The sequence below is a fragment of the Diadema antillarum genome, unplaced genomic scaffold, assembly GCF_040938485.1.
Source record: "Diadema antillarum isolate AM-2024a unplaced genomic scaffold, OU_Dant_1.0 scf00000069, whole genome shotgun sequence".
NCBI classification, from domain to species: Eukaryota; Metazoa; Echinodermata; class Echinoidea; order Diadematoida; family Diadematidae; genus Diadema; species Diadema antillarum.
Window position 1 is genome coordinate 1,885,741 of NW_027270958.1, and position 27,622 is coordinate 1,913,362.

Genomic DNA, 27,622 nt, shown 5'->3' on the forward strand with positions numbered 1-27,622 from the left:
AAGTTGTGTAGAGGTTAGCTCAGAAAGTGCATTGTCTATGAATGTCAAACTTATACCATTTATGTATCGTGTCAAAAAGACGACAATCGAACAAAAATCAAAGTGATCAGTCGACCGTGACGTCACTATGACGTCATTATATGAAAACACATTCTCAATCATATATCATTAATGGAATGGAATTTTTCAATGAAATTTACGTCACATGTATTTCAAGTCAAGCTCATTCTAGTCATTTTCTCAAAATTCATCTCTACTCTAAAACGTGCGCGTACGCGCGCGTTGAAATATTTGTATGCTCAAATCGAGCTCAAAATTTTTTTGCACACGTTTCAGACCAATTGGAGCATTTTTTGAAAAATTGAAAAAATTGGACGGACGCGTACGCGCGCGCGCATATACGCACGCACAGCTCATATGCCATTTAAATTTCCAGTTTTTTCACTTTGATCGGATGTCTGTAATGTCAAGAAATATTTATACCAAGTTTCAAGTCAATCGGACTCAATATGACGTCATACGGGCCCGTAAAAGTTGAAATTCCGCGCGCGCGTCAATGGCGATATACAGTGCAACTATGCCAAAAAACCGCCAATTTTAAATCCGATTTTACTCGTCAGGATGGACGGTGACCCCCATTTTCTTTACATATTTTGAAAGCTGATGAGTTGTACATGTCATTTCATGGGGTGGCAATGCTGACAAAATGATTAAAAGATATCAAATTTCTTAATAAAGTAAAAAAAGTAATTTTTCAAAATGACGTCATCAAATTTCAAGTTTATTCGAGCGTATCTCACTAGTCCTTTGTCAATTTTCACCCAGATTTCAGTATGTTGTAGCTTATTTAATGTTCTTTCAAACATAAAATAACAAAATTTTGATTAGATAACGGTATCACCTCGTATAAATGGATTGAAAGTAATCTTGTCAAATTTGACCAGTTTACGTGTTATCTCTATGGGAGTGCAGTTTTTCTGGAAATGAAAATTGACATGATTATCTTTATCGAGCACTAGCTCACTTACCCTTCGGTAAATTTCTCCCAGATTTTACTATATTGTAGCTGAGACTTTACGCTACCGTAAGAGTGCCCTTCGTTTTTTCATACGATGTCGGGATCATGTCAAAAATTTTGGTTGAAATTCAAGCTTATCTTCGATGTATTAAGATATTTCTTTCTTTCTGCAACTTTCTTTGCAATAACTCAAGAAAAACGGCCTCTATCACTTTCATATTTTGCACATGTTTAGTTCATGTCACGTAAATTATTTCATAAAATAACAACTACTTGATCAGACGTCATCTTGGGTATGTAAATTAGGGTCAAAGGTCATAAGTGTTTCATCCTGTATCTTAGTGAATACATGTCCTACTCTTCCCATATTTTGCACACGAAAAGACCATGTTACAAGGATCATTTCACAAAATAACTACTTTTTACTCAGATGCCATCTTGTCTGTGCAAATTGAGGTCAAAGGTCATATGTACTTCTTTTTGTATCTCCGTTATGACGTGTTATCTCTATGGGAGGGAATTTTTTTTAAATGTGAAAATTGACATGATTGTCTTTATCGAGCACTAGCTCACTTACCCTTCGGTGAATTTCTCCCAGATTTTAATATGTTGTAGCTGAGACTTTGCGCTATCGTTCAATTGCCCTTCGTTTTTTCATACGAAGTCGGGATCACGATAAAAGACTTGGTTGAAATCAAAGCTTATCTTCTATGTATTGAGATATTTCTTTCTTTCTGCAACTTTCTTTGCAATAACTCAAGAAAAACACGCCCTATCACCCCCATATTTTGCACATGTTTAGTTCATGCCACGTACATTATTGCATAAAATAACAACTACTAGATCGGACAACATCTTGGGTATGTAAATTAGGGTCAAAGGTCATTAATGTTTCATCTTCTATCTTGGTGAATACCTGTCCTATCTTTCCCACATTTTGCACACGTATAGACGATGTCGCGAGAATCATTTCACAAAATAACCACTATTTCATCAGATGCAATCTTGGGAGTGCAAAGGTGGGTCAAAGGTCATATGTTCTTGTTGCTGTCTCTTCGTTATAATGTATACAAAATTTGGTACCAAACATGGCAGATATGACTCCCTTTGCTAAATGACAATGCAAACATAACACGGCCAATGTCTCTAAACACAGATGAAACTTGTATGGTCATGCCTATTGCGATCAGGACTCGAATCATTGATAAAAAAAAATCGGATCACCTTAATTTGTCAGTGATGACAAATTACAATCTCTAGTTGTAATGGGATCTGTCACTTCTATCACCATCCTGGGTAGACTCCCCCTGACCTGGAATGACCCCCTGTCATCTTACTAGTCTGTCAGATCAGACCCCAAATATGTCCCATTGTTTCAACAGGAGACATTGTTACAAAACCTTACAAGCAGATGGATGCACATGCAGTCTGGCCACAAAAGTATATTGACTGAGTTTTTATTTGGTTTGTGTTTTTTATTCTTCCACATTCAGTTGGACAAATAAAACATCACAGGTCTACATGTAGACACTGTTGTTTGATGAGCCGGTGCATCAACGAAAGAACAAGAAAAGTATTTAGAAGCTGATCAAGCTCACAAAACTTTTGAATGATATACTGTAGATGCCAGTCCTTCAAATATCATTGCAAATGAAGACGGCATTAACAAGGTCATTCAACATATTCCGTGATAGCAGTGTTATCTTCGTCGTCCTGTTTGCCCCAAAAGAAAAAGGAGGAATTGGGTCTCGACCCAGACTACGTTAGGACACATGTGCTGTCTGCTTCTGCTGCTGTTGCCAGTTTTCACTAACAGCTGTTTGCATGTAGGATCATAGGATAATCTGATTTGCTCTTCCAGAGATGGGGGGAGGATCTGTACCAGAGATCCATGTATACACACACACACACATACACACACACACATACACACACACACATACATACACACTGGTGGCTAGACGCATCAAGAAGGTAGCTCCTTGGATACCATACAAAGATGCCTTTGGAGTTGTTCTCCTGGTCTTGTACTGAGAACTTCATAGATCAGAGAAGAGACCGTCCATTTATATTAAGGTAAGACGTAAGGATTGTTTGAGACTTGCTCTGGGTCAGTAGCATCAAACATAGAGTGACTTGAAGACTGAGATGAGCATGTAGAGTAAGTATTGACTGTTTGCTTATAAAGTTTCATCCTTAGCTGCTGGCTTAACATCCTTATAGCATCATATCCAGAATTGGACTTTGCTGAGTACTGACGTAGATGTAGATGAAATGTCATTGCATGGCATTTCTGTCCACATCGGATCATCTCTATGATATTGTGTATAAGCAATGTGTATTGACACATTACGTGCATTACCAACTTACTTCTTTGGTTAAAAATCTATAGGTTTCCAAATGACATTCAGGGAATTTTTTTTGCAGTTGATATTAACTGGAAAGCTGTTTTGATTATGGGGTTGGAAAATCCTTTCTGAAACGTGGAAAGAAGTGTGATCTCAAATGCGTTTTAAAGAGCCAGAAATGTGTTCTTGTAGGGATGATAAATGCAAAGTCATTTTGAAACGTGTTTAGATCTCATTTCTGCCCATGCAAACACGATCTCTGCTCCTCAGGTTAAACAGTACAGTGGAGCTGTGTAGTGACAAGGAACTCCACTGAACTTGTTGGAGAGATGATGAATGCAGCAGCTCGATAAATGCGATCCGAAAAGCCTTTGCAAACGGTTTTAATGATGGATATTGTAACGTGTTTCAAACATTGGAAATATGATTATTCGCAGCCACAGTATATTACGCATGAATTCTCTAAAATATTGCAAAACAGATCTATGTGATTATCCGAATTTGCCAGTTTGAAGCCAGCATAAAATGACAACATGTCATGTATAAATTCTGATATCGAAGTAAACGAAAAATCTTAGGAATGTTTTTCATAAAGGATATTATCGATAGTCTGTTATAAACTTTGTTAAAGCAGTGAGACGGAGAAAATCAAGAGTGCCTCATTGACCCATTTTGAGGGACAGCATTAGAAGAGGATTCATAACCAGAACTAAGAGAAGTGTTTGATACAGAACATATCTGGGATTTGGGAGCGTGGCATGTATATATAGGATTTCCTACTAAACCACGCGGGCATGTCATGTAATGGCAATATACCCTGCGTATAAAGTGGTTGAACTCGAGAGTTTATCTTGAGTTATTCATGATTTATTCATGAGGTACTTGTGCATTGGGGTTGCTTCTGATATTGCATCCCCGGAACTTGCAGGTGATTTCTCGAGGAGTCTTACACGAGCAGCTCTGCTGAAGTGTTACGTGACAGTAGTTGTTGCTATGTCAGGTGAGCTGTTAGGTAAGCTTTCTGGTTTAAATCAAGAACAGCCCTTGTTTGAAAGGCATGCATAGAATTAAATATCAAAATCATCCAACTTTTTTTTTAGTGAATTAGTAAAGGGTCGTATCGAGTAGACACTTGCACTCAATACAGCAGTTAGATAGATTCATTAACATACTAACATTCCATATTTGTCAGGAAACTGACAGTTACCCTACAAGTGGGACCCATTTCTGATTTTATCAAAATTAATGGATGATTCTGGTTCAAATGCATTTTGCTTTCCCCCTCCAGCAAAAATTTCTAATAGATGAAATTTGTTTTGCTTGGGTTTGATGTTTCTAGGTCGAGCAAGCCTCAAGCATGCAGTATCTTGGGCATGCTATGCTGTTACTGTGGATTAAGCTTAATCATGATAGATACATACATGCAAATTAAATGTATGTACAGGGGACCTGTTCTCATAAATCTTCCATGTTTTCTTGTGTGAATATTTCTACCAATATCTTCTTATACTTTTCTATTCTATTTTATCTCCTAAGTTGATGGCTGTCTCTTTGTTAGAGACTGCCCTACGTGTTGCAAGATCTGCTAAAAAATTTTTTATTGATATTTAAGTATATTATAGTTTCAGTGCAGTGCATTTTTGTGCATCATTTTTTATGCCTGTTTCTACACCATTTTCAAGTTGTCCTTGATACAGTTAAGTCTTGAATAAAAGGAATGATAAAGGTTTCCTCAGAAATTGAATTTAAAATTTGAAGTCATGGAATTCAAAGTTTTTCATAGCTTATCCTCTAAGCCGTAATATTTGTTTCAATTGAGATGATGTAATGTGATGCCGTCTCAAAAGCTCCTGTTAACCTACACTCAAGTCTTTACTAAATTTTCTCTTTGTGGCATGAAATCAAAAAGAAAAAAACTTATTTCCTAAATACAGCAAGGTTTTTGTTTGTGTGTGTTGCCGAACCAAGTAGGAGTTATACATTTTTTTTCTTAGGAGACGGGGGTTAGGGAGTGTAGTTTCTTACCTGTCAACCAGAGCCATGATTTTTAACATACTTTTTAGACTAAAATGAACTTATTGGAGAGTTGTCACACAGAGGGCTATGTCAAAAATTATACAACACCTATTCAGAATGTAGCTATCCGATTGGTCGATTGCCCATCACGTGACATTTAGTGAAAGGCTCCATTGCACGCTCTGGTTGTCTCAGCAGTGCAATTTTGTTTGACCAAAATGTTCCATTGCACGCGCTCTGATGTCACAATAAACAAACATGTGCCGCGCGCACTCAACAATTGCAAGCATGCTTATAAGCGCGTACTTTTGTCACTCATTTTTGTAAACAACTTCGTTTCACATACGTACGTACACATGTTCATACACGGTGACTACGACTGTGAGGCTATGCTCATTTGTCTTTCACGGAAAATGGGAGCCATTTCCGTGCTAAATTCAAGAATCTGTGAGTACCAAATCTGTTGACGTTCGAGGTGTTGTATAAAACAAATAGTGTATGGTCTTTACTCGTGCAATGGAACAAGATTTTGCACTCGGTGAAAGATGAGGCGCACTATTCAACTCGGCTTCGTGTCGTTGAATAGGGCGCCTCTATCTTCCACCTCGTGCAAAATCTTGTACCATTGCACTCGTGACCATTCACTATTTGTATACTATTTTAGTCTTTATACCCCCGCCAAACGAAGTTTGAAGGGGGTATATAGGAATCAGCGGACGGTCGGGCGGTCGGTCGGGCGGTCGGTCCGTTGCAAATCTTGCGTCGCGAACTACTTCCTCAGTTTTCAACCGATTCCCATAAAACTTGGCACAGATGTGTGCCTTGGGTTGTAGATGTGCAAGACGTATTTTTTGACAGTACCCAAAAGTATGTTGCCATGGTAACGGCATATTATGGGCAAAAATGGGTACAAATCTTGCGTCGCGAACTCCTCCCACAGTTTTTGATCAATTTTTATGAAATTAGGTACAGATGTTCATCTGAATATGTTAATGTGCAAGACACATATTTCCGCAGTGGCAAAAAGTGCGTTGCCATGGTAACGGCATGTTATTGGTAAAATATAGGGCAAAATGCTTCATGGCAAAACTGCTTCATCAGTGTTCTTCCAATTCTCATGGAATTCATATTGAATGTTTGTCTTAGGATATAGGTCAGCATGACACATTTCTTGACAGTGACAAAAAGTATGTTGCCATGGTAACAGCTCACATATTATGAGCCAAAATGATGGAAAATTTTGTGTTGCAGACTACTTCCTCAGTTTTTGCCCAATTTCCATGAAACTTGGTACAGATGTGTGCCTTTGGTTGTAGATGTGCAAGACGCATTTTTTGACAGTACCCGAAAGTACGTCCCATGGTAACGGCATATTAATGGCAGAAGATCAAGGAAAGATCTTGCGGATTTAACTACTTCCTCAGTTTTTTGACCAAAGCTTATGAAATGTGGCACACACCTTGATCTTGGTGGGAAGATGTTGAAGACATATTTTTCGGACGTGTCGGAAGCTGCGTTGCCATGGTAACGGCATATAAATGGCAGAAGATCAAGGAAAGATCTTGCGGATTGAACTTCTTCCTCTGTATTCGACTGAAGCTCATGAAATGTGGCACACACATTGGTCTTGGTGGGAAGATGTGCAAGACATATTTTTTGGACGTGTCGGAAGCTGCGTTGCCATGGTAACGGCATATTAATGGCGGAAGATCAAGGAAAGATCTTGTGGATTGAACTACTTCCTCAGTTTTTGACAAAAGCTTATGAAATGTGGCACACACAATAGTCTTGGTGGGAAGATGTGCAAGACATATTTTTCGGACGTGTCGGAAGCTGCGTTGCCATGGTAACGGCATTTAAATGGCAGAAGATCAAGGAAAGATCATTCCTTGGGTAAGACTGTCGTCACGGGGTGGGGGTATTAATCACCTTCAGTGATATTTCTAGTTTCATCTTGCTTTGTCAGCACTGAAATTCATAACTTTGGAATGGATTGTCCAATTTTCCTTAGACTTCACTGATGTGTTCTACAAATATTTCTGCATTCACTCAATCCAGATGGAGTACTGTAAAAGTGGAAATTTTCGTGCATTTCGCGCAACCAGAAACTAGCACGAAAATAAAAGCACGCAAATATTTTTGCTTGCCTTATGTTCCAGTAGTTGATGTCTTGATTCCGCAGAATTAAAAACGACTGAAACTCTTCTTACCCTGCCGAGCGCGAAAATATCCACTTTCACAGTATATGGTTGGGCATAATTTCCCTTTAATTTAGAAACAAAACAAAAATAAGCAGAGAGTAAGGAGCAAAGGGCACTGCGCACTGGAGATATGTGTTTTGCCCAAAGGCAGCTGCATCACCAGACTTGCGGGAGAAGGTTAGAAGCTGCTGAATTCGTTTCAGGCCGTGCTGCGAGAACCAACGGAGCGACCGACTAGGAGTGCATCCCCGCTTAGCATTGATCCTGGCCACTAGAAGGATCCTATGCCAGCAGAGATGCCCGAGAACATAAATAAATAGTGACCGAGGCTGCCTTTTTCCACGAGCAGTCACATATAAGGGCACTTGAAATTCATGACGGCGGTTCAATGTCCGCCTGGCGGTGCTTGCACCCGTTCCTCTCCTCGTACTTGCCTTGCTGCCTGTATCTCAGATTTATGGTCTTGCCTTGAGAATCTGCTGATTTTTCACCTCAACTTGCTCCTGTCACTCCTCTCGTTCCCTTCCCCCATTCATTGCCATACACTCCTGATAAAGGTTATGTTGAGTTTTGTTGATGTTTATACAACAGCACCCATTTCCTTACTTTTGTGCTGCATGCCCACAGCATTAAATTCATTCACTCGGTACACTTGACCACCAGATGTCACAGAGGATGAGCAAAAGGAGATGTTAAAGAAACTATTTCATTCCCTCTTTCGTCCCTTCAACTAAACTCTTGACAAAGAATGAAATATTCAAAAGAATCACTGTCTTTTTGTGCTGAGTTGAAGTGAAATGCATATCAGTGATCACCTCTTTATGATCAATGTAATCAATGTAATGGATTATAAAACATCATGTACAGTAGCAACCACAATTGGGTAGGCCCTATGCTCTGATGATGCAATATTTCCTGCCTACCTTTGTGGCTAATATTTTCAGTTTTGCCTTTGCATACTGGAAATTGTTTATCTCAGCATTATTTCACACATTTTATTTTGTATATGAGTTCATTTTAGAACAAAAATTGACACTTTCTGCAAGCATATGATAACCATGTTTTCCCTTAAGATTTAAAAAGATGACAGAATGACTCTCAAAGAATGATTTGTCTTAAGATTTAGATAGATTATAGCTATTTTCATTTACATTCAAAGATTCAAAACATGAGAGTGTTGCCTGCCCGACAGAAGGGTCCTAGCATGAAACTTCACCTCCAAATCAAAATTTTTGTGTGTGACATAATTTGACCGAGTTTTGAAAACTCATATGATGCAGTCATCACTTTTTTTTTTTCTTTTTTTGAGCTCACAAACCTTAGGGCCCTTCTGCTGGGTATGTGACATGTATAAAAAGGACTCATGTTTTAAAGTTTTCTTTAATTTGCTACGATGTTTTTCACAGTTTTCATATATAGTACAAGTGTCAGATCCTTCCATTTTGCATGCTGACACAGTTTTCTCACAGTTTTGTTTGTTGAAGCAAGCATGAGGGTTCCATTCGGCATCAGTATCATTGCTCCGGAACAATCTGGCTCTGTTCCCGCAGCCCAATAACAACATATAACATCTGCTTATTCCCAGCAGTTTTTGTAGTTTCAAGTCTGACGTAGCAGTCAAGCAGCAAAGCCATTTCCTTCCTCTGGTATTCGGCGGACAGACAGATTGGTATCTCAGACTGTTGGAATGTTGGCTGTGTTAAAGATCCAGTCGCGTAGGGATTTATGGGTGGCCGGATTGGGGTACATTAAAAAACCATGAATAGCGCCAATCAGCGAATACGTGCATCAAAGTGTATGTTCATCGTTAACTGTCACCTCCAGTCAAGATTCTTTGGCTGTGTGTGTGTACTTTAATACACAAAGGTCATCGATAGAGCTTTACACAATTCATTACAGGGATTCTCAAATATATCCCAAGCTTGTCCTACTCCATGGCATCCCCACACTACTTGGACTTTAACTGATACAGAGTGGAGGTTACTTCTGGAGTGGAGGTTAATTCTCAAGAATCAGTATTGTGATGTAAATAGTAGGTCTGTTCATACCTATCATGAAATTTTACTGTTATTCAAATACCACAGTACATTGTATTTTGCCTGGAATTTAGTAATGTAAATGCAAAAACACAGCAAAATACATTGCAAAATACCACAGTATTTTAGGGATTGTAATTCACAGTTAGTGCGGGATGGAAATTCAAAGTATGTGTCATATGAGTGTTGAATTGTGTCACGAAATACCACCCACCATACAGCGTTGTATTTCTCATGTTACCCGACACACTTCCCATCTCCTCCCCATAGGAGATACACACATGCACAGTGCTTACCTCAAAAAAAGTTTACATTCGGTCCAGCAATACCACGGTATTTCTCAAATGAGAATGGTACCAACTGGTGGTATCTGTTACCGTGGTATCTATTTACATGTACCATGGTATTTTGCTACTAACGAAAAAGATAATTAACAAATTACTGTGGTATGTACAGTAGTACGGTATCATGGGAATTCGTATGTGAAAGTACATTGTACGTAGTGGTACAAGTTTATTACAAGAGGAATTGGGTCTGATGTTGCAGAGTGCTGTATGTATCCAAGGCTGCCTAAGGTCATGGGTCATGTTTTGCGACTCAGGTTTCTAGGTGGCCTCTGGAACAGCAAGAAGGGCCTTGTTACAGCATCCAGAGGAGTGGGGAGGGTTTGCATTCCTTGTGTTTTACGTGATTAAAGACACTGTAAATCTTTAATATACTTTATATGTTTTTTTTCTGAAAACCTTAACTTTGAGCAAGTAGGGAGGATGATAAAGGTACATATACTTAATAAGTCATGTGACAAGTTTAGTCTTGCTTCAGTGAAAGAGACATTCTCATTTGATCATGAGCAACTGCATCATAGGCTGCGTTTATCTAAAATTTTTCAGAGGCAGAATCACGATCCTAAATGCATTTGAGGCATTTTCAAAGGTTAGATAAACGCAACCGTGTTTTCAAACGCGTTTAGGAACGCCGTTTTGAAACGCCTTTCAAAGGGCGTTTTGAAACACGTTTGAGACCACGATTGCCGTTCTGTGAGTAGATAAACGCAATGCCGTTTTGAAACGCGTTTATATCTCAAGGTCAAATCCCAGCTGTTTCCGGTTGTGCTCTCTGCCCATTATTTGTGTGTGACTGATGAGGCGTGTTTGGTGGTATGCAGTTGACCTTTACTTCCCGGGTCAAATGGCACAAATTAGCTACCCAGTGACACCACTCGAATCGCGATTGTAGGATGTAGGTTAGATAAACGCGGCACCCCGAGAATCGCATTTCAAACCACGTTTGCAAACACTGTTACAAACGCGTTTGGAAACGTGATTCTCTCTCTCGAGTTAGATAAACGCAGCCATAATGTGAATAAAATTATGGCCTAAAAAGATGAGTTTAAAAACTCCTTTCCAGTTTTGCTATCTTCACTGTAACTTCTCCCTAGATTCTAGGACTTGGTCATATCTTTTCATTTGAGACAAATTGAATGTATAAACTAAAGGGCTATTTTCTCAATTCATCCGGATATCTTTTTTTCCCTTCTAATCATGCACTAGCATTGTTTGTTAATAGATATGGTTCTTACAGAGTTTTTGGAATGTTTGATGAAAATTTAAGTGACAATTTTCATATCCTGATTCCATTTTTCTAGAATTAAGTATTATCTAACAAATATTTTGAGATTGGTGCATTTTAGTTCAAAAGAAGGACATTATTATCAGTATAGTCATACATTGATCCCTCTTAACTTTTTTTTTTTTTTTACTCTACTGTGTTTAGTGAAACTTGGCTTAGGCTTTCAAAAAATTTGTAATTTCTCTATTTTTTTTTCTTTAATAGAATGAGTATATTCTGGTGAGACTGTAGCTGCAAAATTTTTATCTATAAAAAAATTGTTGAATATTATGTGTCGACCTTCGTGGGAAGAAAATTATCCTTTCACTCTATCTGAGCTGTAAGTAATTGAGGCCTTGGAGTTGCTGGGAACCAATGGTTACATCACAGTGATTAGAGTTGAATTAATGTAGCATTACATGACTCATAGAGAGTAGTAACCAGTAGATGAATCATGGGTGTTATAACATTAGAGGTATAGAAAGGCATTGTCTGGATTACAGTAATGTCATTCTCGCTCTCTTCCAGTCATGATATGTTTAACCCATTGAGGATGGGCTGATTTTGCTACAACATGCATTTCCCAGCAATGCACTCGCCCGAGTATACTCGAGACTTGTCCTCAATGGGTTAATAGGGCTTTTCAGTAATGTATTGCAATGACGGGGAAGACTCCAGGGCCAGGCAACTTTGGAACAGGTCCCCTTTCCTCTATTACAAGTGTTATAACTACCTCCACCAAGGAGTTTTATGTTTTGATGGTGTAGATTTGTTTGCCTGTCTTTTTATTTGTCTGTCTGTTTTGCAAAATAACTCAAAGACTTTGGAATGAATTTGGATGAAATTTTCTTTGAAAGAAAACTTGAGGACACTAGGGACGGATGATTAAATTTTGGCAGTGCTCCAGGGCCCCCATGTCATAAAGGGTTGGTTATGATGGCAACTCTTGCTGGAATGGCAATTGTCATGGTGATGATCGACAAGAATCCAGCTTCCTGATTGGCTGTTGCTATGGGTAGTTGCCATTCCAGCAAGAGTTGTTATCCTATCAACTTTTATGAAATGGGGCCCCAGATCACCGTCTGGATCCAGGAATTTGAATTTTTTAAGGGACTCTTTATCATTGGGAAATAGGGTTGAGAAACAAAAGAATTCAAGCTGCATGTGTCTGGGGTGTGCATATACACACACTGAGTGTGCAAGAAGCTTAAAGGTAGGAAGAGATAGTGGAAGAGATTTTTTGTCATTGAGAAATGGAGGCATTTTTAGCATATGTGTATATGGGTGGAAATGAGCTGCTTTGTGGAGATCTGTACACTCAGATTGCTTTTCTAGTTGTTATTGCTATTACCATTATTATGCAAAACCAAGACATTCTATACGTGCAATCTCCTGCCAGATTTAATCCAATATGAAATTGTTTTAATGTATAAAAAAAAATGAGGTATGACTGCAAAGAAAGCTGGTTTTTCATCCATAATCATATCAAAAGGAAAAGTAAATCCAGTGTCTTAGTTGCAATTATCCTATTGAGGGAAGAGGTGCATTGCTGGAAGGCTGATATTTTAGAAAGGCAAAGTGCTAATGTCTTGTATACTGAAAAGATTTTCATGCCAGACTCAAAACTATTTCTTCTTCGGTACTTTTGGAGCAAGTAATTCTATACAAATTCCTCTACTCTTTAGTATGAGTGTAGTGTAATTTGCTTGTCCACATTATGAGGAACGTATTCATAACAATATATGAAGTTGAACAATTCTGGACAAAACTTGGCTATTTTCTCTACCATTATCTCAAAGTAGATATTTCTCTCTCAACATTGTTTTATTGGCAATGTATCATCGATTGTTTATATTTTTGTTTCTACTTTAGATAGTAGATAGGTCTATTGTAGTTGATAGCCATTGCCTAAAGCTACAATAAACCGCAGCAAAAATACACAGTGACCAATTACGTCATGGAGCATTTTGAGAGCCAACATTTCTGTTGGGATTTGCAACTGATGGATGTGCCATGGGCTTTTGACAACATGTCTCTGTGAACGGATTACGCTGATTCCCTAAATCCTTATTGATGGCAGGCCTTGCCTGCATGTTTTATTTGATTTCTTGGATGTATTTGGTCATTAATCTACCATGATTAGTGTCTTTTATTGTGAGCAGAGAGAGACAAGGAGGTAACTTGACATATGACATCTTTTCTAATGTTCATCTCTCTTTTATCTCTCTATTTGTACTCAAATTGCCATTATTGCTATGAACTTTTCTTCTCTTCATCGTAGTTAAATCTGATATTTTTCTCTTTTGTACTGTCCGATGCTTTGTCTCCATTTTTCTTCTTTTTTTTTCTTGTTTTCCTTTTACTGTGGTTTTCATTATTGCAGTTGAGAATTTTTAGTCTTTCCTTTCCACTTGAAGCATGTCTATTCCTGTTTATCTGCCAAATTGTCCTTCATGGATCCTCCTTTTTTTCTGTGTCTTTTGTTAAATCCATGATGCACTTTTGTTCCTTTGTCTCGTGTCATCTCCTCCCCCTCTCTCTCTGATCGTTTTCACTTGTACCGAGAGTGCATAATTTGAAACACTATAATGTAATGACACGTCACTTGAATCATGATTCAAATTTGAATCTTGATTCAAATTACGCAATTTTGCTGTATGAATGCAAACTGGAATCGTGGAGAGCGATTTGAATCGTAATTCCAATTGTGATTCTTATGATGGTCTGGAGGTGTTTTCCTATCTCAATTCGCCAGAATTATGGAACAAAACAGTTGTGTGTATGGATTGACCTTCAAGTCATGTTTTGGGGGTGGACCTTACTTTGACTTTTCAACCACATTTGCAAAAAAAAAAAATGTGCTTCTCAAATGCTCGCACTGCAGTTAAAGTGCACCCTGCTTACTGCTTAAGAGTTAGTTATTGAAACTAAAAAGAAGCCACACCTCCCCTCCTTGCTCTGAAATTCAAATCGTCAAATCTGCGAGGCATTTCTTGGTCCTGTGTACAGACGATAATTCAAATCGTGATTGTAATCGTAATTGTAATTCAGCATTGCAACTGCGTTTCTCGACTGGTGTGAAAAGGGCCTCTGCATACCTGTCTGTCTGTCTGTCTGTCAGTCTCTAGAGCTGCCTCACTTCAACTCTGTTCTTGAATATGTATCTTTATTTCCTGTTTCTTCATTTCATTCTGTCACATGTTGATCAACCATCCTCTTTTCATCCCTCTGCAAAAGTTCTTTGAAACCTGCGGTCCCTGCATCCATGAATTTCTGTCCCTCTCGAGTAATAATTCCATCCAGCATTGTCCCTCTTTTATCGGATCCTCCATCTATCACCGCTCCTCATTCCATTCCGTCTCTCGCTCCTTCAATCTTGTTTATCCCGCTCTGTCAATGAGCATGTCGGATGTCCCCTCCCGATATCGGATTGGACTTGAATATTCATGATGTAATTGTAGACACTTGGCCGGTCTCCTGCAGTGCTTCTGGGTTGGGTGATAGAGGGAAGGTGAGCTTTGTCTAATTAAAGTGTCCGATGATTAGACCGTCATGGAGATTTTTTTTTTCCGTACAAGAACAGCACCTGATGAAGTGAGATGCACTGAGGTGCATTTGTTCTGTCTTTAGTTCACCGTAAGCTGTTATTGGTAGGTTGTATTCAAGCAGTCTGTGAGAGATAGTCATAGACTGAGTGTTTTATCTATATTACACTCCACTGCCCTGTACATATCACAAGTGGGTAACCTTACACAGTTTCTTCCATGTGGGACTACATTACAGCATTTCAGTCAGTTGACCCAAATGTAGTTATGTGATAACTGGGTTCCAGCTTTGGTTCTGCTGCTGCTGTCACTAATGCTTCACAGAGTTAGTGTGAAATGATGTTAATGAATTGAAGTGCGTGTGGTCTTTTTTTTTTTCCCCGGCTAACCATCACAGTAATTCCCCGTGGATGGTTACGCCATACCCTCTCAATGTTTCTTCAGAAAGAGTGGAACACAGAAGAAAGTGAGATAAAAAACAACTACATAGTTTTCCACCTTATGTATTCTACAACAGTTAACATGATACCTGTGTTACTCAGGAAAGATGAATCATCTAACTGTCCACACTTGCTTAATTATTTAGCCTGTGCATTAACTTAAACTTTAACTGCAGAGAGAAAAATACATGCAGTATCTTTGAAACATTTCCCAAAATGCAATATGAACTTTTGCTAGTAAAACCTATTCATGAGCTCACATGTCTGTCTGTAATTAAGTGCCTCAACTTTTTCTACAGATTACCCTTTGCAAGATTACATCACCAACCATAATAGCTGAATACATTTGCACATTAACTATTTTGATATTGATTGATAATAGGGCTTTCCCAAAGTTTGCCATTAATTGTATAAAAAGGGAAATTCAGTGTGGCAGAGTACCTCTGCCTTTCTCCTGGTGAAGGGGACCAAGGGAAAAGTCATCATCATCATCATCATCATCACCATCATCATCATCATTATAGTCATCATCATCATGCTCATCCACTGTGATGGATCTAATTCCACCTGTTGTACATTACAATGACATTGTAATTATTCTATGTCTTATGGCTTTAACTGGTTTCCTACTCTTTTTCTGTCAGCGATGAATCAGAAGAAAATGCACCTGTTGGAGTTCATATATTTCTCAATGTTGTCTATGTTTTCTAGGCAGCATCCTTTTTTTTTAATTTGGAGTGCAATACAGTGTCATTCTGTACCTTGCTTGAATCCTGCTTTTTACTTCAAGTTGTCTATGTTTTCTAGCATTCTTTTTTATTTGGAGTTCAATACATTCATGGAGAGTGCCATTCTGTACTTTGCTTGAATCCTGCTTTATTTCTTCATCGTTCTTTTCGATAGAATGACAAATTGACGCGAGAGGAACGAGCTGCCGTCCGCATCCAGGCCTGCTACAGGGGACATCTGGCTCGCAAACAGTACCTGCAGCTTTTACTGCAGCAATTCGACAAGGTATGAGTCTTTTTTTTCCTGGTGTATCACAAAGCAGAGGCTCATGTTAGTAGTTCAGAGAATTAGCTTGTTTGCCAGGACATTAGGAGTTTGTTCATATGTGGCTGCATGTGATTGTCTATATAGTGCTTGCCAACCCCTCTCCATGCTTTCATTTTTTTTTTTTGTGAGTAAATGTTGTTGGTTATGGCACATGTTTACCCATATTTCTCCATATTCTATCAAATATTACAGAGTTGATGTCTCTGCACAAAATCAATACATTGTACATACATATATGCACGCGTACCACATAGGGGTGTACATACATACATACATACATACATACATATGTATTCATATTTATATATTTACAATTACTTGAAACTATTTATAAAACAATAAGGACACAAATTCTAGTGTTGATCGGTAATTCAAAGACACATAGAGGGCGATGTATATAAATGCTATCCCTTTCTGTCACCCAGAGCTTCTGAAAAGACTTCGAAAATATTTTTGGTGTATCTTGATCATTTTCATATGATATCAATATGTCAGAGCTACAGTGTATGCCACACTTCCATTTCCCAGTACTGTGATAGTACCCATATACTTTTGTCCAATTAAGACTCATCAATATTTTTTTAAAAGGGATAACAAGCTACTTTTCTTCCATCACACCAGTAAGTTTAAATTTGAAGGGACATTATTGACATCAGAATTCGTCAGAATTCATCAAAATCATCATTACTATCATCATAAGATGTGGACCGATTTGTTTCAGTTGGTGCGTACCATACCGCTGAACCATACACGGCGAACTTTCGTCTGCCACCAATTTATACATTCATGCTCGTAGTGGGTCAATGACATCATCTTAAATCATGATGATAACTTCCCCGCCAGCTTATCTGGGCAGATTTGAAGATCTTTGGGATGATAGACAGCAGCGTGACAGTACTTGGTATCCTCGGAGATACCTCACGTTCCGTCCTTGTCTCCGACATTTTTTAGAAAACGGAGAAGAGTGCGAAGTAGAGATGGATGGAAGACGAAATTCGGAGCATCGCGGGGATGAAGTGGAGTCCCTATTTGAACATGCAAATCGGGAGATTTGAACATGCAAATCGGCAGGGCAGAATACCCAGTGGGGTTTCCGACATACTCCAGGCTTGAGGAGTGCGTGATTACGCCTACCTGGGGGGGTTGCCATCCCCCATGGTGGTGCTCGTCGGATTGCGGCCAAATAGTCAGTGACGCAGGCTGCATGGCTTATTGGCTAGCCGTCCTCTTGGGTTCTAGAGGAGTTCATCGTTGAGACAGACCGGTCCTTAAAGGGATGGTACAGTTTTGCTTGAGACGGTGCTTCAGGTTTCCAATGTTCTTGATGATGATTTTTACGATAATAGGATACCTGTCATGAAATATTAAAGAGCATATAATTCTAAAAGGTATTTAAAGTTTATTTGATCTAAATTGGTTTTGAAATGGCTGGCTGAGATATCCCAAACAAAGTGATGCTAATTAAAGGTGGGACCCACCTTTCTTAGGATCGCTTTGTTTTACTTTGTTTTTGGAAATCTCGGCTATTTCAAAACTGATTTTCATCATATAAAGTTTGAATTCATCTCAGAATTGTATACTCTAACTACATTTCATAAAGTGGCTTCAAAGTATCTTTCAAAAAATTAAAAGTTGAATACTCACCTCAACCAATACTATGCCATCCCTTTAATGGTGATGACGTGAGCTTCATCTTCCTCTAGAGAATTTCTTTTCTTTAACACTTACTGTGCTTCATTCGCCGATTGGCACAGATGCTTGGAAACTAATTGTCAATGAATAGAAATGAAATTACCCAATCCCTCTGATACCTATTGTATCAACCGTACCATGCTGTTGGACTGAGGCAAATTGCTAAGTACTTTCTAACTTAACTAGTTTAGATAAAAAAATGGAGGAATTCCTGAATGCTCATTAAAGAAAAAAGTTCAGCAAGTTTAGCCAATTGCCTAAGCAAAAAGGTTACCCCCCCCAAAAAAAAAGAACAACAACAACAACAACCCAAAACATAAAAAAACACACACAAACAAATGAACAAACCCTCAAAGCATTTGGCTCTTTAGGACATGAGTAAGATACGAAACCTGCTGTTTGTTAAATGCCATTTTTAACCATATGTATTAGAGCATGGAAGGGAAAACATCCTTCTTATACACTGCATTTGGGTTGGTTTGTTTTGTCTTTTTAAAGAATATGCACTGTGCTGTCAGCATTGTGTATTATGACATTGTCAACCATAATGTCAAGTTGATTTTTATATTTGTTGATTATCTCTGCCTCCTCTGCCAGTTCATCCATCTTAGATCCAATATCAGCTCATTCCATCAAAAGTGTTGATCTGACCAAGCTGCAAACAGTAAAACTTTTGCTGTTGCTACTTACACATAACTTTTATTAGAGGTAGCAATATTATGCTTGTGATATGAAAGGCTAATAAGATTTTCTAGCCACTCAAAATGAAGAAGTTTTCAAATGTAAAGGCAGTAAATTAAAAAAAGGGGGGAGAAGAAAAATACAAAGATTAGTCAACAGAGCTCTAAAAATAAATGAGAGAGGGGACACTGCATGAGTATCACACAAATCAAAGTCATTTATTATTCATTCATTTATTCTTGGGCTTATCCACAACCCTGCATCAAAAGCGCAGTGATGAAAATTTCCTGCACGATGTGAATGGAGCCCCTAAATTTGCTGGAGAGGACTGCTCCCCCCCCCCCCCCTTTTCTCTCTTCCCTGGAATTTGAGTATGAGTGTAAGTGAGGTCTCTTAAGGGAATTCCCCTCTCTCTTTGCCCTATGCATGCTGATAACTGTTGGTATTTAGTCTCCATAATGTTAATGACTATACCCTTTCCCTTTTTCAACTCCCAAGAAGACATCCTGTCTACTACAGCATCATGCAGTGCATGTACATGTACATGGTATTTGTAAGCCTGTGCCTTGAATCTTTAGTAATGTCCAAAGGGGGGAGGGGGTGGGTTTACATAAATATTGGGAGCCCATTTCATGGAGAGGTTTGTCATTTTGTCATTGCAGTTACAATAGGTCAGACTCAGGCAATGGTTCTAAGCTCGAAAGTTTTAAACTTTGATGATTGGCTTGCAGTTTAGCACCGTATGGATGCACTGGAAGGTTAGCATTCTTAAAGATTTGTCGGTGATTATAACCACAAGATATCTTTGAGCTGTGGGGGTCTCCGCTCATATAGTTTAGTACCACATAGAAAGTATCCAAGTGTCATTTATGTCGAATGACATGTGAATGGTCAAATGGTGAGAAAGCCATGATATCATGATGGTCACTCATTCACAGACACCTGTTATACATTTTCTTTTCATTTCATTATATATATGTACAGATTTATATCATTATGTTTATTTCCATATGAAAAAATATTTACTTGTGTACACAACAAAAGTTTTTATTATGTGGGCTTCCTGGTTTGACCATCTTTTGAATGTTTAAACGTCTTAAGAGCCACATGCAATCCCCACCATCTCGTTGCCATGGCAATAGAACTCATCAATCTAACTCATCAATTTATTCTAGAGTACTAACCGGGGGCCAAAAGCTAAAAACAGAGGTCGAGTTGCACTCTCTCTACAAACTAAGTAGACCATGCTTATTTTCAAGTTTTTATTGTAACAAACAACATTCCACTGGTCTACCTCAAAAAATTTGTTGCAAAAGCCTCCAAATCCAAGATGGCGTCCAAGATGGCCGCCATATTTACTGAATTTGTTATTTGAAAGATAGAATTTGATTGAAAGATCAGATTTCAACAAATGTGATGTCATATGAAAGAGAATAAAATTTTCTACAAGAAGATACCATTTTTGTGGGTTATTGTGATAAGTGGATTGAGATTTTAAGGAAAAAACACTCATTTTTTGATATTTTTCTGAAAAAAGGAAAATCATGAAAATGCTTGATTCAGCATAAATCAGAGAAAGACGGAAGGATTATCTTGAAACGTTTCAAGAATTGTGTTTGACATATAATTAATATTTGGAGAAAATTAGGGGTCAGTACCGTTTTTGGTTCAGGAGTTATAATGTCTCAAACTTGAAAACTCACTATGTAAAAATGGCCACTTTAGTTGTGACAATACCTTGTTGGTTGTAAAAAGAGCCTGCGCGCGCTAAGACTACTACACGCACCACTGACACTGGCGCTTGTAGCAGTGCCAGTGGTGCGTGTAGTAGTCTTGGCAAACGCAGACATTTTCTTTGACAAACAAGGGTTTGTGCCTGCAAACTAACTTTTCATACCAAGTGGTAGCTCAGGTGACGCTGATTGCTATTATTTCAAAGTAGATTGTTCTGAAGCAGATGAGATGAAGCAAAAATATCTTTCAAATAGAGGTAGAAGCTTGAAACAACCTTGCTATAGAAAGTTTAAAACAAAATCTGGCTCAATCACTCAAAAAATTCAAGATTGCAGGCCATCAAAGCTGACATAGTGTATTGCGCCAATGTAAATGTATCATTTCGATTTTGATACAATTTTTTCTGTTTTGCTGTCTATTTATATGGTTTTTATATAATCTGAACATTTTAATGCTATTTCAAACCATCTTAGGTTTTTACGGAGACATTTTTTTCAGAATGCACCATGAATATTTCGCTAAAAAGTATCAAAAAAAATTAAATTAAAAATGTTTATGAAAACCATGCAGAAATTAACATCTTTCCCATATAATCAATATTTGGAGAAAATTAGAGGTCAGTATTGTATTTGTTTCAGGAGTTATAATGTCTCAAACTTGAAATCCCATTTTACATAATATGCATTTACACGCATCTGTTCCCAAAGACGTCACAGAGGGTCAAATCCAAGATCGTGCTTACTTTTCGAGTTCCACTCTCTCTATAAACAAGACCATACATAATATTAAGCATACTAAGCAATGTTCCGTAAGTACACCTCAATAGATTTGTTGCAAAAACCTCCAAAGTACAGATGCGGTCCAATAGGGCCGCCATTTTTATTGAAGTTAACATTTCAAACATAAAATTTGGTAGAGACATTGGATTGCAACACATTTGATGTCATATGAAGGAGAATAAAACTTCCTAAAAGTTGATACCACTTTAGCTGTGTATTGTGATAAATTGGGGGGGGGGGGGGGAATCCATATTTTTATATTGTTTTGAAAAAAGGAAGAAATGTGAAAATGCATGATTTAGTATTTATCAAAGAAGAACTGAAGAATTATTTAAAAACCTGCGATTGAGATTGAGATTTACTGAGATTGAGACATAATTCATATTTCTGGAATTACAGGCAATATCATACACTATTGACAAGTTAACGTCTAAAATCTTGGACGCCATCTTGGATTTGGAAGCTTTCGCAACAAATTTTTTGAGGTAGACCAGTGGAATGTTGTTTGTTACAATAAAAACTTGAAAATAAGCATGGTCTACTTAGTTTGTAGAAAGAGTGCAACTCACTCGTTAAGTAAGCGACTTTTGGGGGTTTGGCCCTCCGGTTATACTGGTACTTCTCCCTTCACTTATCATCCCAAATGTCTAATTCCTGCTTGTACATGGTTTACATCCTGCCAATCAATTGCCACACACAGGTGTCCCATTCCGGGTCAACGTAATAAGTCTAGAGGAATATACAACACATTTCTTTTTCTCTTTCTCTCTTTTCTCTCCCAGAGGGCCATGTTTCTCTTTTTCCCATGGATGTCTCCTTTAGAAATGCTATTGCATGATTCTTTTCTGTTGAATGGTAACCCACCCTCTGATTGTCTGGCATTCAGTATGTACCCGTCCATAGTTGTTTTGCAATGCATTTTCCATCCTGCCCTGAAGTGTATTAAGAGTGAATCCTCATCGTTTACCTCCCAATATCTTCTTTCTCTTCACTTACAGGTCACTTTACATCTTATTTGTATTGTAGGCGTAACATATTTCCTTCTGTAATTTCATATGTTTTGTTTGTCTTGATTTCATGTACTTAGTATCTTTCTCTCTCCTTTCTGTTCCTCTGTCTCTTCTCAGTATCTGCATATTATGTTCATTGTTAGCATATCAATGTTTATATGTTTGCATTTGTGAGTATGTATTATCACCTTTTGAAGAATGGACAGTTGAATAGTTGAATGAACGAGACAAAGGCAAAATATATCCATCTACTTCTGCGTGATATAGCTAGCCTAAATCAATACATGACAAAATTTCTTTCTTCCATATTTAACCATTCTTACTTTCATCATTAGTTTAAAGCCCCTTGCTAACATTTGCAGATGAAAAAAAGAACAGCTTTAGTGCTTCAAAATGGTTCTAAAATTTGAGTTAGGGATAAAAATAACCAACATAAAAATGTTAATCAGTAGGCCTGTAAAAATTTGCAGATAAAAAACAAAACAAAACCACAGCTTTAGTGCTTCAAAATAGTTCTAAAATTTGAGTTAGGGATAAAAATAACCAACATAAAGATGTTAATCAGTAGGCCTATAACAATGTCAAGCATTGTTAGATGTACAAAATATGAACAAAAGTTTTATCAAACCCATTTCTATAGAAAACTGTCACAGTAATGGTTAATTGAGAAAATTAGTGATGTCTCCTTATATTTTTGGCTTTATTTTTTTTTTGTAAGGTGTTTTGTGATGCAACTGAACTATACATAATATGTATCAAATGTGACAATTCACTGCTCCAAATGTTCAATGGTGACTTTAAATGCACTGTGAAAATCTCTCCCTCCATCTTTTTCATCACACGCTGTTTCTATCACTCCTTCCACCCTCTTTGTTTGCACCCCAAGTTCCTGCTTTCTTTTCCTTACACAAAAAAGCACACATTCCACTTACCATCAGTATATCTAGCCAGTCTTCAATTAGTATAGTGTAGTCTCAGAGTGACTCTGCCACCATTTTCTCAGTAGAGCCTCTCTGTCGATGCTGCACAGCCTGTTTCTGGAGGTCGACTTTTGACCCAGATTTTTCTCTTCTCCTGGCTTGATACTCGGGCAAAATATATTTCAGACGCATTTCAGACAGACTTTTCTGGAATGTCTAGATAATGTGTTACTTTCACTTCAGTTTGTGTGTACAAAGAAAGGGAGATAGGGAAAGAAAGGACCCAGATTTGAGTCAGTTTATTCAACTGCACTTTTCTTGCACACTACCACATGTATGTCATTGGATAACAAGTATGTGTGGTGTCATTTTCCAACTTAAGGTAATGGCATCCAATAACAATTAGTTGTTTTGGAAAAAAAGGAAAGGTGTGCTGTCATCATCTGCAGTGTCTGGAGTAGATGCCATTGTGTTTAGCAAATTACAGGATCAGTTATTTCCACTTCTTTTTTTTTGGGGGGGGGGGTGGAGGGGGATAAAACAAAACATGATATTGTGTCTCCCATTTTCTTTTATGCATCAATAATTCACATGAAGACTATTTTTCATTATGTCTGATGTTGATGTTATGTTATCTTTATTGTCAGTGGGTTGCATAATGGCATTGTAGGAGTTCATACAATACATCTGTCAAAATATATGATCTTATCAGTATGTTATCTGCAATGTTCCTCAGTACTGCCTCACCATGGCATTTGATTGGTGCTTCACCACTTTGTACAATCTTGACTTCTTTGTTTTCTAGCAGATTGCAGCTGTAGACTTTACATTTCACCCTCCACTGTTCAAATGTCTAGTGAAATTATTACTTCTTTTTGTTCTGTACATTTCACCCTGTATTGCTCAAATGTCTAGTGAAATCATTACTTCTTTTTGTTCCTTCTTTTTTTTTTTTTGGGGGGGGGGGATGGATGTAGATCAAAGGCAGAACTCTCACAGAGAGGATATGAAAAGTGTTAGGGGAGGATATTATATTGCTTGGTATGTATATTTGGCCCAGGAGGCATAGTGATGATGAATGCCGTCTAGACGCTGAAATGAGCCGCCTTTACTATATAGAGCTATATTTCCAATCAAGTTGCATTGTACTGTGCTGGCGCTGTTTGAAGAAAAAAAAAAGAAGGAAGCAGTATATAAGGCAGGGCTGCACACTGGCGCCGGTCCGACGGTCAAAGACCGGTAAAAGTCACTGTCGGACCGGTAACTTTTCAGGAAATCCACAAGTTACCGGTCCGACATGACCAGTAAAAAAAAAAGCATTGGTGGGGTCAGTAGAAAGAAAAAGAGCAGCCCCGATCAGGAAGAAACAGAATGCAAGATATCGCACTGTTCAACAAGTTTTACGCAAGTTTTCGTTTATGTCTACCGGTGCAATTTGTACAGTAAACATATATTAGTTTTGAGCACTAGCAGTCGACCAGTTATTCGCGCTCGCTTGCGCATTTGGCGCTGCTCACGCACTGCCATGCAATGCAATACATGCAAAGCAAACGATGCAAAGCATGTACAGTGTAACTGCTTTTCGTTTGCTTGCGATCGGCGGTCATGCCAGACAAGAAGCATTGATAGAAGCGCACGTATTTCTGGGTCATTTTACTCATGATTTTTTAACGCAAGATCAATCCGATCCCGGCTTCGCAGCAGCGTGGCAGTTATGTTAGAACTAATTTACTTGTGTTGATTTTTAGAAAAAGTAAAAAGACATTCAATATTCAGCGATACAGTAAATGGATCTGATTGCGTTTATTTTCGTTTTACACAGTCATTTCACAGATGAATATTTTCATTCGTTCAGAATGGTCTCATAATGAAGAAAGGCGCAAAAAGGATCACGAAATCGGCCCTTCCGTGTACTTTTTAAGAACGCATGCACAAAATGTGAAGAGATAATACTAGGGAGAAAAAAAATTCATGAAATCATCGCAGTCCCGCTTACATATTTGAGGTAGAAATCGTCCCAAAAAGGATTATGAATTTGACCGGCCGCGTCGTATCTTTAAAAAGCTTATGTACGAAATGCGAAGAGATTATAGAGGAGAAAAAAAAATAAATAAAGGACACATTTGGTGAGTGCATCATAAAAGATAACAGCCGAATAACAATTCATGAAATCAACGCAATCCCGTTGAAATTTGAGGAAATAATAGGCGCAAAAAGGATCTTGAATTCAGTCCTGCATGCCGTGTTGGTTATCAAAAACACATGCACAAATGCGACAAGATTATCGGGAGAAAAATAAAAAAACACATTTTTACCCTTCTGGTGCGTGCATTACAAAAGATTACATCTGAAGTAATTCATGAAATCGCCACCATCCCGCTGATATTTGAGGTAGAAAAAGGCGCAAAAAGGATCGTGAGTTTGGCCGTGTCGTATACCTTTTAAGAACACATGTACGAAATGGGAAAAGATTAGCGGGAGAAAAATAAAGGACACATTTTCACCCCTTTTGGCGCTTGCATCATATAGGTTACAGCCGAATAGTAATTCATGAATTTTTCGCAATCCCGTTGGAATTTGAGTAAACAATAATAAGCGCAAAAAGAATCTCAAATTCCGCCCTGCATGCAGTGTATAATTTTGCAAACGCATCCACAAATGCGAAGAAATTATCGGGAGAAAAATAAAGAACGCATTTTCAACCCTTCTGGTGCATGTATCACAAAAGATTACAGCCGAAATAATTAATGACATATCGCAATCCCGCTGATATTTGATGTAGAAATAGGCGCTAAAAGGATCGTGAATTCTGCCGTGACGTATAGGCATGTACGCAATGCGAAGTGATTATTGAGTGAAAAATACAGGACACATTTTCAACCCCTTTTGGCCCGTGCATCATAAAGATTACAGACGAATAATAATTCATAAAATCATCGCAATCCCGTTGAAGTTTGAGGAAACGATAGGCGCAAAAGAATAATGATTTTTGGCCGTGTCGTGTATCTTTTAAGAACGCATCTACGAAATGCGAAGAGTTTATCGGGGAAAAATAAAGGACACATTTTCAACCCCTTTTGGCGCGTGTATTATAAAAGATTACATCCGAAGTCATACATGAAACATCGCAATCCCGCTCATATTTGAGGTAGAAATAGGCGCAAAAAGGATCGTGAATTCGGCCGTGTCGTATACCTTTAAAGAACGCATGTACGGAATGCGAAGAGATTATGGGGAGAAAAATAAAGAACGCATTTTCAACCAGTATAGCTGGTGCGTGCATCACAAAAGATTACATCCGAAGTAATTCATGAAATCGCCTCAATTCGGCTGATATTTGATGTAGAAATAGGCGCTAAAAGGATCGTGAATTTGGCCGTGTCGTATTCGCATGTACCAAATGCGAAGAGATTATTGGGAGAAAAATACAGGACACATTTTCAACCCCTTTTGGCCCGTGCATCACAAAGATTACAGCCGAATAATAATTCATAAAATCATCGCAATCCCGTTGAAGTTTGAGGAAACAATAGGCGCAAAAAGAATTATGATTTTTGGCCGTGTCGTATATCTTTTAAGAACGCATTTACGAAATGCGAAGAGTTTATATCGGGGAAAAATAAAGGACACGTTTTCAACCCCTTTTGGCGCGTGTATCACAAAAGATTACAGCCGAAGTAATTCATAAAATCATCGCAATCCCGCTGATATTTGAGGACACATTTTCAACCCCTTTTGGCCCGTGCATCATAAAGATTACAGCCGAATAATAATTCATAAAATCATCGCAATCCCGTTGAAGTTTGAGGAAACAATAGGCGCAAAAAGGATCGTGAATTCGGCCGTGTCGTATACCTTTAAAGAACGCATGTACGGAATGCGAAGAGATTATGGGGAGAAAAATAAAGAACGCATTTTCAACCATTCTAGCCGGTGCGTGCATCACAGAAAGTTACATCCGAAGTAATTTATGAAATCGCCACAATTCCGCTGATATTTGAGGTAGAAATAGGCGTAAAAAGTATCATGAATTCGGCCGTGTGAAACATCTTTTAAGAACGCACGTATGAAATTCGAAGAGTTTATCGGGAAATAATAAAGGACACATTTTCAACCCCTTTTGGCGCTTGCATCATAAAAGATTACAGCCGAAAAGTAATTTATGAAATCGTCACAATCCCGCTGATATTTGAGGTAGAAATAGGCGCAAAAAGTATCGTGAATTCAGCCATGTGGTGCATCTTTTAAGAACGCACTTACGAAATTCGAAGAGTTTATCGCGAAAAAATAAAGGACACATTTTCAACCCCTTTCGGCGCGTGCATCAGAAAATATTACAGCCGAAGTAATTTATGAAATCGTCACAATCCCGCTAATATTTGAGGTGGAAATGGGCGCAAAAAGGATTGCGAATTCGGCCCTGCATGTCGTGTACCTTTCAAGAACGCATGCACAAATGTGAATAGATTATCGGGAGAAAAATAAAGAACCCCTTGTAGCGCGTGCATCAGAAAATATCACAGCTAAAATAATTCATT

General features: G+C 38.2%; 1 protein-coding gene across 1 annotated transcript in view; it reads left to right on the top strand.

Annotated features, from left to right (window-relative positions):
* The window catches only part of LOC139716692 (uncharacterized), a 224,194-nt gene that overhangs the window by 152,256 nt on the left and 44,316 nt on the right, over positions 1-27,622 (top strand). Inside the window, exon 3 of the mRNA XM_071628221.1 lies at positions 16,116-16,226. Coding sequence (XP_071484322.1) covers positions 16,116-16,226 — 111 coding nt within the window. The remainder of the gene's footprint in view (positions 1-16,115; positions 16,227-27,622) is intronic.